This window comes from Stigmatopora nigra, chromosome 8, assembly GCF_051989575.1.
Source record: "Stigmatopora nigra isolate UIUO_SnigA chromosome 8, RoL_Snig_1.1, whole genome shotgun sequence".
In the NCBI taxonomy this organism is placed as follows: domain Eukaryota; kingdom Metazoa; phylum Chordata; class Actinopteri; order Syngnathiformes; family Syngnathidae; genus Stigmatopora; species Stigmatopora nigra.
Genome location: NC_135515.1, coordinates 6,449,520 through 6,466,575, shown reverse-complemented (window position 1 = coordinate 6,466,575; position 17,056 = coordinate 6,449,520). Strand labels below are relative to the sequence as shown.

General features: G+C 38.5%; 1 protein-coding gene and 2 long non-coding RNA genes across 5 annotated transcripts; 2 read left to right on the top strand and 1 right to left on the bottom strand.

Moving 5' to 3' along the window:
• The first annotated feature begins 890 nt into the window (after positions 1-890).
• Positions 891-12,182, top strand: dhx36 (DEAH (Asp-Glu-Ala-His) box polypeptide 36). The gene is made up of 26 exons (XM_077723327.1): positions 891-1,381; positions 1,531-1,646; positions 1,742-1,825; positions 1,971-2,199; positions 2,263-2,301; positions 2,383-2,553; positions 2,674-2,753; positions 3,154-3,228; positions 3,929-4,095; positions 4,182-4,263; positions 4,498-4,638; positions 4,803-4,908; positions 5,517-5,607; positions 5,863-5,918; positions 6,018-6,082; positions 6,409-6,552; positions 6,712-6,829; positions 8,107-8,205; positions 8,672-8,845; positions 8,944-9,030; positions 9,119-9,202; positions 9,713-9,812; positions 9,913-10,003; positions 10,522-10,642; positions 11,406-11,558; positions 11,677-12,182. The coding sequence occupies exons 1-26, from the start codon at positions 1,001-1,003 to the stop codon at positions 11,911-11,913; spliced, it is 3,291 nt and encodes a 1,096-aa protein (XP_077579453.1). The 5' UTR covers positions 891-1,000; the 3' UTR covers positions 11,914-12,182.
• Positions 12,183-12,899: 717 nt separating this feature from the next.
• On the top strand, positions 12,900-14,543 carry LOC144200785 (uncharacterized). 3 transcript variants are annotated; one of them, XR_013327194.1, is made up of 7 exons: positions 12,900-12,932; positions 13,522-13,570; positions 13,847-13,911; positions 13,983-14,045; positions 14,161-14,214; positions 14,284-14,339; positions 14,455-14,543. It is a non-coding gene; the product is annotated as an uncharacterized LOC144200785 (long non-coding RNA). The 3 variants fall into 3 exon arrangements; XR_013327196.1 differs by having other exon boundaries at positions 13,691-13,911; XR_013327195.1 differs by having other exon boundaries at positions 12,912-13,570; positions 13,691-13,911.
• Positions 14,544-15,072: 529 nt separating this feature from the next.
• Positions 15,073-16,935, bottom strand: LOC144200711 (uncharacterized). The gene is made up of 6 exons (XR_013327179.1): positions 16,485-16,935; positions 16,316-16,407; positions 15,698-15,762; positions 15,327-15,615; positions 15,236-15,266; positions 15,073-15,157 (listed from the first exon to the last, which is right to left on the bottom strand). It is a non-coding gene; the product is annotated as an uncharacterized LOC144200711 (long non-coding RNA).
• Positions 16,936-17,056: the final 121 nt, after the last annotated feature.

The following is a 17,056-nucleotide window of genomic DNA, read 5'->3' as shown; positions in this document are numbered from 1 at the left end:
TGTGTTTCATTGTTTTTGCTTTCTTATTGCTTAAATAAAGAGGACTTTTTCTTTTGCAGCTTCTTGGTAAAAATATTGTACAAAAATCATATACTTTTTTCCTAGTTGATATGTTAGATCATGACACCAACACCCAAACCAGCCACATTACATAACTACGGAACATCATTTACATTAACCTTGGTAACAATGTTTCCTTTTTGTGAGTGCAATATGCTGTGAGAGTTGAGCTATAGAAAAGATGAAAACTTAACTGAAAACAATTCTGAATAAAATTCTATGGCCTTGTTCTCTTCGTTCTATTCAAGGACTACAATGTCGCCCTAGTAACCTCGCATTATAAACAGCCAGAAATCTGTTTCAATTGTTAGGTGCCAATAATTCAACTATAACTTATCTAAGAGAAAATGACAGGTCTTTTTAGAAAAACAGAACACATCCTGAATTGTGCACATTGAGACTAACAACCATGCACTAACAATGGACAATTTGGAGCTTTACATCAAGCTACCGTGCATGTTTTTTTGGGATGTATGATGGCACTAGGCCTAATGGAGTGCACTGTATAGGCCATCAAGTTAGATCTTTTTCATTTGGATGTAAACTTTAAGGTCAAGACAAAAGGTCAATCCTGATCCGGCGATGAGTCATGACAAGCCTACTTTGCAGGGGCAACACAATCTGGGTGCTATTTTTTTAAATGCATTCTATTAAAATAAAACGAACAATAAAAAATATCAAGGTAGGACTGCTTTATTATTATTATTTTACATAAAATGCATAAGAAACCTGTTTACACTATTTGCCCATGTGTACGCTGCTTGCCCGCGTCGACCAATCACAGCCCTCACCGCAATATTTTGACCTCATTATGACGACACAAATGTGCGACCCGCCGAATGGATGGCAACACGAACATGAAAATCTCATGACATCTCGTTCTATATATATTAGTTTCAAATGTCATATTGCAAGATCTTTGCCTGTTTAATCGAAATCAATGTTAGTTGGTTTGTATTCCAAATTGAAGTCTCCGATCCAGTCGTTTAACCACTTAGGCAAGGCGTTGCTATTGCTGTTTGCTAACACTTCTGTTTACAAGTCCTCTCATCCCGTGTCAACTCCGATTGTTTTTTTCCGCGGTGTTATGAGTTATAAGTACGGAGGTCGAGGCGGTGGGCGAGGCAGAAGAGGGGGAAGTAGTAGAGGATATCGTGATGGCAGCAGAGAAAGAGCCGATCACCGGGGAGGTAGTTCCAGTGGTTCCTTCGACCAAGACAACGACGGTGGTCGCCATCCATCCCACTTGAGGGGTCGTGATATTGGCTTGTGGTACGCAAGATTTGGAGCCGTGAGGAAGAAACAAGCAGATCGGAGATCGGTATGTTTACATGCACCCAAAAATATATTCCAGTGTGAACTGTTTGTTTATAATCATACTGTGCTCCAGTGTAGTAACACGTTTTTGCACTAGTAGTATAAGCATGCACATTGTATATGGTTAATAAATTGGTTTATAACTGTTTTTAGAGGGCAGTTGTCCAGATGGATGAGAGCAGAGAACAGCGCATTATGAAACTTCTCGACTCAGTCTCCAATGAGCAGACGGGTCCAAGCAGACCAACGCCCAATCAAAGTGGTCACTGGTGAGAACTTTTGAAATACTAGAGTTTATTTTTCTAACAGAGGTAATACCAGAACCATAAGGCAAATCAGAATGTGGCTAATGTGATTCATACAGCTACTTTGATGGAGACTTAACAGAAGAAGAAAAACAGAAGATCAAATTTGAGCAGGACGAGGACGGCACGACAAACTTGACACGGTAATCAGTCAGCGTCTGATTATTTTTCCCGATTTTTTATGTCTTGTTCTTGAGCATGCTATTTTTTCATTAAAATTTGTCAGGATCATAAAAAACACTTTCTCTGGCTCATCACACCATATTGATGTTGACTTCCATTTTGCAGGACCCTTAAAGATCAGATCCCTGACACTTGGGATAGTGATGATGATGAAATTGATGATGATGTAGAGCAACCGCAACTAAATGTTTATGAAGAAAGAGAGAGACAAGGGCTGAGGGGCCGAGATCTGGAGTTTTTATTTCAAGACATAAAGAGAGATGTTATGCTGGATGAGTCTTTGAAGAGAGATCTGCTGACTAAGAAATCATACTCAAAGTACAGGGAGATGCTGGTAAGTGACATTTCTCTCATTGCTTTGCAATATTTACTAATATGTCTTTACCTTATGCCTTAGACGTTCAGAGAGAAGTTGCCATCTTATGGAAAAAGAGAGGTTTATTCTTCATTTCCAATACAAATATCTACGCTATTTTTGCCTTCGACTTTCATTAATTTCTCCCCATTTTGTAACTAGGAGCTGGTCCAGTTGATCAATTCTAACCAAGTGCTGGTGGTGAGCGGCGAAACGGGTTGTGGAAAAACCACCCAGGTGACCCAGTTCATCCTGGATGACCACATCAACCGCAGCATGGGCTCACTGTGCCGTGTCGTTTGCACACAGCCTCGTCGGATCAGTGCCATCTCGGTGCGACACCCTGACTCTTATGCCATCACGTGGCTTGATTCCCTGTCTTATCTGCCCACCTGTCTCATTATACATGTGTTATGACAATAATAGCTTTCAATTCATTTGCATCTCACGCAGGTGGCAGAGCGCGTAGCCTCCGAGAGGGCAGAACAGGTGGGGGGTGGAAATTCATGTGGTTACCAAATTCGCTTACAGAGGTAAGTGTTTAGATCCCTATTTTAAAACATTAGTATAAATAGTAGCTTTTTACCAGAATTGTTGAACTACTACAAATAGTCTAAAGTACTAATTTCTCATTAATGGGTTCAGTTTTCACTAATTCTGTGACTATCTAGTGTAATTAGAGAAAGGAACAAAATGAATGCTTTCTAAACTGGAGTTTTCCAAAAACAGCATTAGACATAAAACCTTTGAAAGTTACACAAAAGGACAGTGGAAAATGAAGTCAGCTGTCAGAAAATGTGAAAATAATGGCCTCCTATCTGCGTCTTTAACCATCTATTTTACAAATTCAAAGAACAAAGTTACTGCAAAACTCCCAACTTTTTTTTTTTTTACTATTCTGTCATCCTTAACCCACCGCCCATCTTTCCCCAGCCGGTTACCACGGAAACAAGGCTCCATCCTGTACTGTACGACGGGCATTATCCTTCAGTGGCTCCGCTCAGACCCGTGAGTTTCCCCTCAATTCAGTATTTCTTTTTCGGTTGCTTCAACTGTTTTTCCCTTCGCCCTGTGTCTCTTGGCTTCATTGATTTGTGTCTGCTACCAGTGTCAGACATATTAGTATGGACACCCCATCCTCCTAGGCAGAAGAAAACACACACACACACACAAACATAGATGAGTCATCCGCTTGCTCTTCCTATAGCCACAAGTATCCTTGGTACAAAACAAGGGTGCCACCATTCGTTATCTCATTTGTGCTCAGCTTGAATTTGTCTCAACTTGACCATTATGAGTCATTTTAGGTTTTAGGGCTACGGGCAGTCCAATGAAATGGTTGAGCAATTCTGCCTAATGTTTACATTAGGCAGCAGTCCACCCAAATGATGTTGGTGCAGCCCTTTGGACTTGTAGTATGATTTTATAAACATTTTGAGTCCAGAGAATCCAATACCGTATTTACAGATAACATCAGTTTGTATCCCAGTTATAATCATTGTGAAACCCTTAGTTAATTTTGTACTTTTTTCCAAACACAAATAGTTCAACAACAATAGATTATTTTTTTGAAACCTGAAACCTCAATTTATCTTTTAATTTCCTATTGGAAATGCATTGATTATTTAGCAAACCAACACTTATAAGCCAATCAGACCAAAACCATGAATCACAATGGGAGAAACTAATGTCTTGCTCTCCTTTTTAGGAAGTTGATGAGCATCAGCCACTTGGTTCTGGATGAGATCCACGAGAGAAGCCTGCAGTCTGACGTGTTGCTCACTATAATCAAAGATCTGCTGTATATACGACAAGACCTCAAAGTCATCCTGATGAGTGCCACCCTCAATGCCGAGAAATTCTCCAAGTACTTTGGTATTTGCTTTTCAAATTGCCGTCTTTCAACACTTAGGATTCGAGTGGAGAAATTGATTGCACTTCTTTTCTGACACATCCTATAGAAAATTGCCCCATGATTCACATCCCAGGCTTGACATTTCCAGTGGAGGAGTTCCTTTTAGAGGATGTTGTAGAAATGACAAGGTAGCGTGTTGAAGTTAAATGTAGAGATGGACCGTTGGAAATTTGATTTCTATTGGTATCAGCTTTTTTTACATTTTTTAATCCGACTGGTTTATATGAAAAAGATAATATCGGCTCTAAATGTCAGTTATCTGCCTGCTTCAACTAATAATAATCGGTATCAGTCCTGAAAAAAACGCTAGTTAAATGTACATGGTTCAAGTAAGTTAGAACTGTCTGTCTTTTCCCCACCAGATATCGTCCAAAGAACCCAGACCGCCGCCCTGCCTGGAAAAGAGGCTTCTGGCAAGGAAAACACTCCAAACCTCTAAAGGAGGAGAAGGAAGCCGAATACAAGGAGAGCTGGCCTTGTTTCGCTCGCACACTCCATGCCAAGTTCGTTAAAGAGAATCCCTTGACAGCTAAATTTACTCATTGGCCAGTGGATTTGGACTGGTAGCAATGATTTGCTGCCAGCCTCAACCACTTGGTCAACGTGCTAAATTTGACAACAATTCCTGCTAACAAATACGTCATGGATTTTACTCGTTTTTCCTCAGATACTCTGAGAGCACCATTGCAACTCTGGAAATTCTGGATAGTGATGACAAGATAGATTTGGAACTCATCTTGGCACTCATCCGACATATTGTGCTTAACGAAAAGGTGAGTTTGCCTCATAATCGATAAGTGCACATTGCACAAATAGATGCAGTACCAGAAAAACAACTACATATATAATGGTGAAGATCTAAAGTTAGTCTTGCAAAATATATGTCTGGATGTGCAACAGATGGAGGGAACAGCAGGGTTAGCATCCAGGCACTCAATGACATAAGATCAGAAGAAATGGCACAGCTCCTGGGCAACAAATCAGCGTTAATTAGCAATTGCACAGATGCTCCACTGTTGTGTGTTCATTCTATCTCTGGCTCAATGTCATATTATTTTTAGTTACTGTCACGGATGGTATATTATTAATTTAGTTTGGTCAAGGTTCTGGGTTATTATTTTTGGAAGATGCACAATTGACAATGAAGCTTCCTTAAGAGAATCTAAGGCACTTTTTTTAGTGTCCTGTATCCTATACTTAGAAAAATGTATGCTGGTTCACCAGGCTAACTGTGAACATGGCTGAAATGATAAAATAACTTGCTGTTAGATGACAACTGAAAGTGGATTATGTGAAAGGCAGGATATGAAAGTTGTCCTAAATATTTGCTTTGCCTCTTAAGTCAGACTACTCTAAAATTAATCAACATCTTTTTGCACAGGAGGACGGAGCCATCTTGATTTTTCTGCCTGGCTGGGACAATATCAGTGGCCTTAATGACTTGTTGATGGCAGATCAGATGTTCAAATCAGGTATAATAATAATACCAAACACATTTATACTTCTTAAGTCTGGTATTATTTGGCAACCACAAATAATATACTATAGTCATTGGCAATCTCTCAAAATACTATATTTAGGCTTAATGTCTACTACATTTGAAGCATCTTGTTATATTTTAACTTAGTTGGAAATATACTTTATAAAACATTTATGCTACTGCTGTCTGCAACTTGTATTCTGCCTTTACCTGCAGTGTCTTTGATTATCTTTCCTGTTGTGCTCAGATCGTTTTGTTATCATCCCTCTGCACTCGCTCATGCCAACGGTTAATCAGACTCAGGTCAGTATTCGCCGCCCGCCCCTCGGACAAGTGTCCAGATTTATTTCTCCCCCTCAATTTTCTAAGAATCCAATCTCAATTTAAACCTCCTTCTCCCAGGTGTTCATACGGCCTCCACCCGGCGTACGAAAGATTGTGATCGCTACCAATATAGCCGAGACGAGGTAGGCGTGAAGTGGCTCGCTGAGACAAAAGTTTATTTATCTGATGCTATTACCACTTTCACTTCAGGGTGTGCATATGTGTGTGTGTGCAAAGCACTAAATAATGAAGCACTACAGTATTGACTTGAATGGAGCTGACTAACTAGCGATGTACCCATGTGCCCATGCACAAATTAGAAAATCTACTCATGGGATGCATGTTGTCCCTAGAAATATGGGCTAAATGTGTTTCAGCCCTCAATTTTATTTTCTACTCGAGCATGAATGTGAGTCAAACTCAAGCATCTTTGAACCAAGGTTTTTTTTCCCTTTTTCATCTCTCTCAGCATCACAATAGATGATGTGGTTTTTGTAATCGATGGAGGCAAAATCAAGGAAACCAACTTCGACACCAACAACAACATCAGTACTATGACGGCCGAATGGGTGAGCCTGGCCAACGCCAAACAGAGGAAAGGTCGTGCTGGCAGGTGCGTGTTTGTCTTTGTCCACTCACCATTTCATCCTTTATAGTGGCATTACTCTACATTTAGTGTCAATCTTCCTTATATCATCCCCAAAAGTTTCATACCATTGTTTCTCTCCCCCAACATGGGCTTTATTCTCCCTTTTTTTTAACTTATGCATAGAGTAAGCCCGGGCAAGTGCTATCATCTGTACAACGGTCTCCGAGCCAGCCTTCTAGATGCCTACCAATTACCAGAAATCATGAGGACTCCACTGGAAGAGCTATGCCTGCAGATCAAGGTCTATTTCCAATTAATTTGTTGCACACAGATCAAAGCGCAAATATTATAGTGTGGTTGGAAAGTGCGTGACACATTGAGGCCATGTCCATATTAACTCAAATGTTGTATTTTCTTCTGCAATCTTTTTAGTAAGGATGCCTTCATGAAAATTGCATTTTAATTCCCATGCCTATGTTAGTTTACCTCGGGGGCACTCACACTTTTTTGCTCCAAGATCTACCTTTCAAGGAGTTACGATCTTTTTTACAGGCCACTGACAAAGCTCAACAATTATGTAATGATATATATTGCATTACACTATCGTCAACAGGTATGGGAGGTTTACGACAGTGGAGGCACCAAAATGTTACCCCTGGTCTACCTGTTCAAGCCCATTTCCCCTCGGTCTACGTTTTATATAGATTATAATAACTCGCATGTGAAATATCTTTCATGTAATATTTAACTTTCAGAGTTTATATCAGAAGTGGAAAATCAAACTGCGTCTAAAAACTCACATTTGCCCTCAGGTCACTAAACAAATAAGCCCTTGTGTGGAATAGGGTGATGAAAGTAAACTGACCCAATTACATCAGAAATGGAGTTTGAAAATATTTTTAGTTTTGCTGATGCAATCTGACGAGTTTCGCAGATTTTTAACACTCAAAAACACCACAAAAAATGGTCTATGTTGTTTTAGTTTTCAGGGCGTTTAATATATTTCAGGTCATGAGCACTGGAAGGCCATACACATACACAATTAATACTTTTAAATACAATTATAAAGAAAAAAAAAATATATATATAATTTGAAAACAATGAAGACCTGTTTATGTATAGCTCTATTGTATTGATTTACAAAAATAGCCTAGTGGATTTGAGAAAGCCCATAAATGATGTGTTCTCTGGTTGGAGAGAAAAATCCAGCACTTTGCATAAAGGACTAAGGGCATCTCTTCTTCAGAGATGGCTTGCCATTTATTTCCACTGTCTTCCATGTATAGACTTCCAATCCACTAAGTCCCTGCTTCAGCGCATGCTAATGGAACACAAAGGCAAAGGTTAGGCCCATAGAGTTTTTGCTCTGGCGGCTTATTCGAGTGTTTTATTAACGTTGTGCTTGAGGCTTAGCTTTAAGGCATTGGAGTACTTTTTCACTTTAAAACAAGCAGGTGGGCGGTGCACTTAATGATCAGTTTGCATGCTTTCGATGAGAAATACAATGAATGTCATCTCATTTGTGTGTGTGTGTGTGTGCCATTCATATAATATATTGGCTTGTTTTGTATTATCTAGATATTAAAGCTTGGGGGAATCGCTCAATTCCTGCAGAAAGCTCTGGACCCTCCGACTGAAAAGGCTGTGGATCTGGCCATAAAGAACCTTAAAGACCTGGTAAGGAACATAAAAGAAAGAAAATATATCAAAACAAGCAGAGACGGTTATGTCTTCAGTTGCATATATCCAAGGTTATTCATGTCTTTATGTGTCTGTTAGACAGAAAAGATGGTAAGGCATAGAAAAGAAAGAAAAATATATCAAAACCAGCACAGACAGTTCTGCAGTTATCCAATGTTAATGTCTTTATTTGTCGGTTAGACAGAAAAGATTGCAGTTGAATTAAGGTTGTCAAAACTGAAAATTAAGTGGAAGCTAACAAAAAACAAACAAGTCATGTTGAACAAGAATATATTGGGAAAAACCACCTATTCAATATGGATTGTATATTTTGCCTGCCAATAAGATATTGTATAAGAAATTCCCAATCAGGCCATCCCAATGTATTCAATTTATTTTTCTACAAGGTCTCTAACAGCTCATATCTCTTCACCAAGTTGACATTTGTGTCTGCTTTTGTCAGAATGCCTTGGACCCTTCGGAGAACCTGACGGCGCTCGGTATCCACCTGGCTCGCTTACCCGTCGAGCCTCACATCGGAAAGCTTATTCTGTTTGGAGCATTGCTGGGCTGCCTCGACCCCGTGCTCACCATCGCCGCTTCCCTCAGCTTCAAAGACCCTTTCTTCATACCCCTGGTAGGTCGCTAACCCTCAGATGAAAGCCACAGCTGCTGGAATAATACACACGCCACACAGTGTAACCTCAAATGATCCTGTGACTTCCTCCCTCTTAGGGCAAAGAGACAATGGCAGACAAGAGGAGGAAAATGCTGTCCAATAACACTAAAAGCGATCACCTGGCTGTGGTCAATGCTTTTCAGGTAGTGCTTATAAGCAGCTACGTTTGTGGAGTATGACAGACATTTTAATTCATCTCATGTTGAAATTTTACTCACCGACTTTTTCCAGGGATGGCAAGAAGCTAAACAACGTGGTGGTCGGTGTGAGCGAGATTTCTGCTGGGACAACTTCCTCTCTGCCAACACACTACAAGTGAGGACAGCAGTGTTAAGAATTATTTTTTGTTGACTTTTTGAAAATGCATAAGACATTTCTATGCTTCTTGACTTTAGTTTTGGACCTTTACAAATATATTGCATCTGTATTTAAATATTAGTCATGTATTTTTTATATCCTTAAGATGATCATAGGATTTGAAGTACTCTACTTTCCTGACTCTAAGGCTCATTTTTCCATAGTTTGTTGAAATGTGCAGTTAATACTTATATATATATATATTGTTAGAATATATAGAATATGACCTTGTTTAATATTAATAATTGCTGATGGAGTTAATATTACCCATAACCAGCCACTAGAGGAGACTGTTGGGTAGTGACTAAGGAGGCAATCTTACAGCAGAGCCAATATTTTAATGCTAATCTTTTTTTAAAGTTTTTAAGAGGCTGTTGTTGCAATGATGTGTTTGATAGCCTCCAATTGCAAAGTTTGTAAAACAAAAGAAATGATTATGCCGCCTTTCTTTCTGTCATTGTTGTTTAGATGTTACACAACATGAAGGGACAATTTGCTGAACATCTCATGCATGCAGGCTTTGTCAGCAGCCAGGATCCTAAAGACCCAAACTCTAATGTCAACTCAGGTGGGTAGTCAAAGAAATTGCATTCTAATATTTCTTTAAGTGATGGTGTGCTGAGATAAATAAAGAAAAAGATTTATAATCTATTGTGCTTTCCCCTCAGATAACGAAAAGTTGATCAAAGCGGTGATCGTCGCTGGTCTTTATCCTAAAGTAGCCATGATTCGACCATCACACAGTAAAAAGAGGCCTGGGTGAGAGAAATCTTTGTTATTGATCGCCATACCGACCGACTCTTTCTAGGGTGTTTCTGCAACATTTCCACTCTCACTTAAAGTAGCTTTTAACGAGCTGTTCTCATTTATTCAAGGGCCAAACCCAGCATTTCTTCCCTGCTGTCAATGGGATTGTTTTGTCTGGCTCACGCCACGCTATTGAAAATGCGGCTGTCTAAATCGCTCTCGCCTACGGCGCTTACCCCTGAGCTGCACTTTGGCAGAGTTGTAAACAAAACAGAAAAACAAGTAGCAGACAAATGCTGCTCCAGAATTCAAATGAAATCCAAAGTTACTTAAAATCTACATCTTCAAACACAAGCAGATGTTGGTAATGAAAATAAGGGGTATTTACACATATGATAAAAGCTTTATTGAATTCAACTGTTTTCGGCGTTACTGTTTACACATATGGAGTACTTTTATCTAGAATTTGATATTATTAGCCTAATGGACATTTATTTTAGCATTTCAGTTGACTCTTTTGTGGTTTGCAGGGTTAAAGTGTACACTCAACATGACGGGAAGGTTTGCATCCATCCAAAGTCCGTCAATTATGAGGAGACCAACTTCAACTACACGTGGCTTATCTATCACCTCAAGATGAGAACCAGCAGTGTAAGTAAAAGAGTAATACTTTTTTTACTGGCTTATAGTGCATAATCTAGCAAATGTGGTTACATGCCTATCTTAGCATTGCAGGATATAACTGTCAACATTTTATTCCCCAAAAATGAATAAATTAAACGCTACCGCACTCACACACACTTCAACACGATAAAAAGGCTGAAATTGTTAAACAGTGTGTGTCCCTTTTTTATTTTTGGCGACTTCTCAGAAGGCCAGCCGGTCAAAGGTTGGCAGCTTTTACACAAATTAATATTTGATTAAAACACTGCCTTTCAACTGCCTCTCAAATGCCTGTGTGCTTCAAAGGCCACACACACACACACACACACACTCTCTCTCTCTGGCAGACATTCACGTTCCTCCTTAATGGAATCTGTCTCCTTCCTCTCCATTTTATTTCTCACTGGGTTCAATCCATGAATGGATGAATAAATGTTAACCCAATTTTATACTGGTATGCCAGTTAATGCTGTTAAACTGGAGTTTCAAATGCCTTAACTCTACCATGTCTTTTCCATGAGGGCAGCTATTTATGATGACAAATGTGCAAATCTGAAGCCTTCACTTTTTCTTCTACTTGACAACGACATTTATCTTGACCTGCTTGACACATACATTTTCATTTTGCTGCCTGAGTGCCTTTTCATAGAGAGAGAGAGGACAAGATGACATTTCCTCTAGCGGCACATTTTCATCCACCTCTAATGGGTGATTTTCATAGGGTGCATGACACTTTCTGCGTCTCCTACAGATCTTCCTGTACGACTGCACTGAAGTGTCACCCTTTTCGCTGCTCTTCTTCGGAGGTGACGTCACCATCCAGAGGGATGAAGACCAGGAGACCATCGCAGTGGACAAGTGGATTGTCTTCAGGTCCCCAGCACGAACGGCTCATCTGGTCAAGGTATGCTTAATTCATAGAGACGATTGTGACATTAATTAGGACCTGTGTGTCTGCATATTTAGATCTATCTTCAAGTTTTTTTCCAGCTCATCTTGTATCTTTCTTCTCCTTCCTTCAGAGTCTCAAGCGAGAGCTGCATTCTCTTCTGGAGGACAAGATTCGAAGGCCAGCACCTGTGGACTGGCAGAACCGTCAGTCCAAAGACTGCGCCGTCATCACGGCCATCATTGATCTCATTACCACGCAGGAGACGAGGACAGCAACAGAGAGAGGCGGAGACGGCTACGACAGGACGTCGAACCTGAGAGGACAACACGCTTACTTTAATGACGAGGATAGCGATGACGACAATTAGTGCAGCACTAGATCTTCGAAGAATTATTGCAAATGGTTTTGTGTCTTATTTATAGGAAGAGCTCCCCACATTGTGCACGCTAAAGTTAAAAGAGCGAAAGCAGGAAATTTGCTAAGGGATTGAATAATAACCTGCAAAAATATTGCCAAGTGGATCATATAACATCCAACATTTGCCCAGTTCTCATTTTGGATGCCTACAGAATTTGGCAACCCTTTCTTTTAATGTGTTTATTTTAATGAGAGTATAAAATAAAATGTTTTTTTCCATATGTATGATCAGCTTTTTTAAAATATAAAATTGCTTTGTCATCACACAATTTTTTTTGCAATATAATCACAACATTTATGTCATTTGTTCTCTTTATAGTAAAAAGTAAGTATTTTCCTTCCTTTTCTATAAACAAAACTTATATTTATTCAAAACAAGTTAGCTTTTTTCTTTCACATTCTTTTCATAAAAAGGAATATGAACTGTTTTATGTTTTACTTTAACCCAGCATTCACTTTTGCCAGAAAATACAGAATAAATGTATGCTTTTTACAATATGGAGAAAAAAAATGTTTCCATTATTCAAAAGCAGCCAACCCAAATTTCCCTTCCATTAGTATACATAAACCACATATAAAAAAATGTAACAATGCTCTTCTTTATTTGTGACAGACATTGGGCCCAAAGTCAACTTGGATAGAGCTCCAGCACCCTCTGCGACCTTAGTAAGGATAAAGTGGTTCATAAAATGAATGCAAGACCTCTACTACAGTTCATTCATTCAAAGAGGGATGCCATAGTTACCATAGCATCCCTCTTTGAGTTTAAAGATCTATTACAGTTTCATTGTGGGAGGACAAACCCCATCGGAACGCGGTAAGCAAGCCACCATATTTTCCACATTTAATATTGCGGGACAATGTGGGCGTGGTTGCGTCTATTGGCAAGTCAGCTGTCAGTTTAAATTAAGCACATGTGCAGAGTTTCGCCCCTTTCGAATGGCGTTTTCTATGCCGACGGACGACGATGTAAGGTGTAGAGCACTTTCCTCGTCTAAGTGCATATTTATCGCTCTTCCTTCGATTTTTTTAGGAGCAAATTGAGCCTAAAACGCTAACAAATGTGTTCGTTTAATGCCAGGTTAAACACATCCTCGATCGTTTTAGTTTGGGCTGCTTTCCCTCACTAGTTGTGTGCTCGATTTGACTAGTTATCTTAGTGTTACATTTACGATGACGCTTAGTATTTGACTTAAAACGTATATTGTCCGTTTTCTCTCCATTATTGAGTCGTGTAGAAAGATTTAATCTAATCAAACAAAGCCGAGACCTCAACTGACAGTTTGCAGGGTAACAGATCACTCCAAAATGACTCCCAGAGGCACGATTTAGTTCCTGGTGTGTTGTATGGAATGATAGTTTTCACTTCGACTCTTAGTTGTTAATGTCGATCTGTATATTTAATCATCTTGACTTATAAAGGGAAGCACAGAGGACTGACTAGCTTATTCATTCTTTACATGGATCGTTTATTAAATTTCTTGTAAGGTTTCTCTCTCTTGGCTGTAAAAATTGTTTGGCAACTCCCAAATAACTTGATTAAATTTTCCCTCTTTAGGATGCAGCTTATCCTGTGCGTCCAGACGAGAAGACTGGGCCAGATCAAGGTAAAACTACTTAAAAAAAATTAAAAAAAAAAAAAAAACACCTAAGCCTATCTATTGAATCTCCAGTCTCTATATATGACAACTGTTGCTGTTTTTTTGTTGCAAATTTTCCCTGTTTAGCATCAACTTGCAGCCCAGAACACCCACCCTTGAGTTTATAGGAGAGAAAACAGGTAAAACTCATTCCCCAAAAACACCAAAGCATATCTATTGAATCTCCAGTCTCTATATATGATAACTGTTGCTTTTTTTTTGTTGCAAATTTTCCCTGTTTAGCATCAACTTGCAGCCCAGAACACTCACCCTTGAGTTTATAGGAGAGAAGACTGGGCCAGATCAAGGTAAAACTTATTCCCCAAAAACACCAAAGCCTATCTCTATGGATGATAACTTTTACTTTTTTTGCACGCAGGTTTTCCTCCCAGGTTGTCCCCTTCAAGACGTGGTGTCTCGGCACTTAGGAGAATGCTGGCAGGTGAATATATTTGTTTATTGTAAAATATCCAAGTCTTCATACAAAACTTAAAACATCATTATTACAATCTTGTGTAACTCTGATGTGATCTGTTACTTCTCCCCCTCTTCTATAGGTAAAGTCCAGTTCTCTGGCTCATGCTGGCAAAGTAAGGCATCAGACTTTTAAGGTAAGAAAATTTTAGAAAACACCTGAAAGCTTATTTCTATATGTGATAACTTTTTTTGTCATGCATCAGATCTTCCTCGGAAGTTGCAGTGTCTCTAACCTCTGCACTTTGGAGCATGCTGGCAGGTGAATATAGTTGTTTATTGTAAAATATCTAAGTATTCATCCAAATAATCTTGTTATGTCTGATCTATTTTATGAATTATTTCACTGAGTTGTTGCTTCTCGCCCTCTTCTATAGGTCCAGTTCTCTGGCTCATGTTGGCAAAGTGAAGCATCAGACTTTTAAGTTAAGTGATTTGATGTAATCCAACATGGGGGCAGGATTTAATTCTAAGTCTTTTTCTTCTCTTGTAAGAAAAGACTGCTAAATCCTGCCCAACATTTTCTAAAGACTTGACGGCAACTCTTTACGAGTCAAGTCTTTTTTTTTTTTTCTTTTATTTCAAAAAAATACTTCTGTAAAATATGATGTTTTAATAAAAAATTCTTGTGAAAATATATGCATCTTTCTTGGTTTTTTTTGAAATGTGGAAAATTTTGGCTAAGTGTTTATTCCTTTTTCTTTTGTCAAAAAAATACTTCTGTAAAATATAGGGGTTTTTTTTTTAAATAAAATTTTCTGCTTTTTATTGTTGGAAAATTTACCTAAGTGTTTAACCTGTTTTTTTAAATTCAGATTTTATTTTTAACAAATTTTACCTAAGTGTTTAATCCCTGTTTTTTTATATTGTCTGCAGAGGGGGGAAAAAAAAAGTCCAGCCATCTTTCAATGTGATGTCAATTTCTTGTGTTCCAATAAAATCTTTTAACCTGTCATATTTGCTTTCTTTTACAAGAAAAATGAATTAGACATGTATGCATTTCAAGAAATTTTATTTTTCCCACAAAGTAACTTTTGAGTGATGCATCCATCCAATGAAAAGTTCTTCTTAGGTGGTATTCTGGGGAAGAAAAGAAAAGTCAAGTTATAATACAACAAAAAAAAAATACTAAGTATTTTGTATCAAAAAGATACTTACCATTTGTAAGTCAGCAAACTTCACCCCAACACTAAAAAGACAAACATTGAAGGCAAAATAGGAATAAATAAATGAAATTTTTTTAACATACCCCTCTGGCTTGGTTTGCCTTTTCTTTTTGACCACTGTACAGACTCAAAAATAAGAGTCTTTAACAGGGATCTCCAACTCCAGTCCTCAAAAGCCCCTATTCAGTCTATTTTACATGTCTTCCAACACACCAAAATCAAATGATCAGATGTGGTGAGAGATATGGGAAAACATACTGGACAGGGGCCATTGACAACCAGAGTTAGAGATCCAAACTCTAGAACAACAAGTAGCAGTGAAGGGATATTGATGTCAAAGACTGTCATCCTTTCTTTAGTGTTGAGTGGACCCTGAAGAGAGACAAGACAACAAGAGTAGATTAAGTACACATGAAAAAAAGAAATAAAATAACCCAAAACACTTAGATCTTACCTGATCCAGAAGTTCTGCCTCATTTTTTTCCAGCTGTCACCCTCCATCTCCATGGCTTGAAACATCTACAAAACACCAGTGATTATATACTTGGTTATTTAACCATCTTGATGAACAAATGACCCACATTCATTTCCCATGTTATGTCATCCTGGAAGTGTTTCAGTCAATCATTTGAAATCCATCAATTTATAAAATAATTACTTACATTCCTCTTTTTACACTGAGGAAATTGTTATTTTACCATATGTTTAAACTAGAGTCAAAAAGACCCTTGGGCTATTGTTGAATAAATGACTCACTCAGGCTTTGTCAAAACTACATTTAAATAAAAAAATAAATTAAAGAAGTGGAAGCCCAGGGTAAAGGTATACATTCATTCTACAAGTGTACCTGTAATTCTTTACACCTCCACTGGTGGCACTTGTGGGCGAGTTAACCCCACGAGTAACTTGCTATTTAAAATCAAACCAGTTAATGTGTTTTCATTCGAAATTTAAATGGATCATAATGTTAAAAAAAACAACAATTAATTGATCAAAGCTGAGAATACCGAACGCTGATGTCTCCTGATTAAACAGACAGACAGAATTGAAACTAGTATTTAAAATGACTCACTTTGCTGACAAAGAGCTTGTTATGGCGTCGACAAGCCGCTCCATTTTGGCCGCATTCTTGATGTTTCCAGGCAATCTGTGCTCGTTGAGGAACTGAAAGACACAATGGAAAGATTTCATATTAAACAGAAAGTTAGAGATAACGCAATGTAGTCAATTTGTTTGCAAACCTTTTTCTGTCTCCAACCACGACGGGCTACAGCACGCCAATGAAGCATGCTCCCGTCAAAAAGTACTCTTAAAATGAGAACTGTGGCTTCGAATTCTCCAAATGACAACATTGCAAATGCGCTGCATTGCCATGTAAGAAGTATATCGGGTCTTTCTTCAGTAAATCGTCACTTCTGAGCAGCTCTGCAGACCACTAGCATACAGGCGCCTGGCTCATCCGCCATTTTTAAAGATGGTGGCATTTTGAACTCTGACCTCGTCCACGCCCATTTTTTTAAAAAAAATCTCCTGCTCACTGGTGTCAAAGTGGAGGACCGTGGGCCAAATCTGGCCCACCACATCATATTGTGTGGCCGGGGAAAGTAAATCATGAGTGCCGACTTTCTATTTCAGGATCAAATTAAAATGAATAGTATAGATGTTATGATACATTTCCTGATTTCCCCCCTTTTAAATCAATAATTTTAATTTTTAATCATTTTTTTCTGTGTTTTTAGTTCAGAAATCATTTTGTAAAACCTAAAAATACATATAAAAAAGCTAAAATAAACATTGTTTTAGATCTATTAAA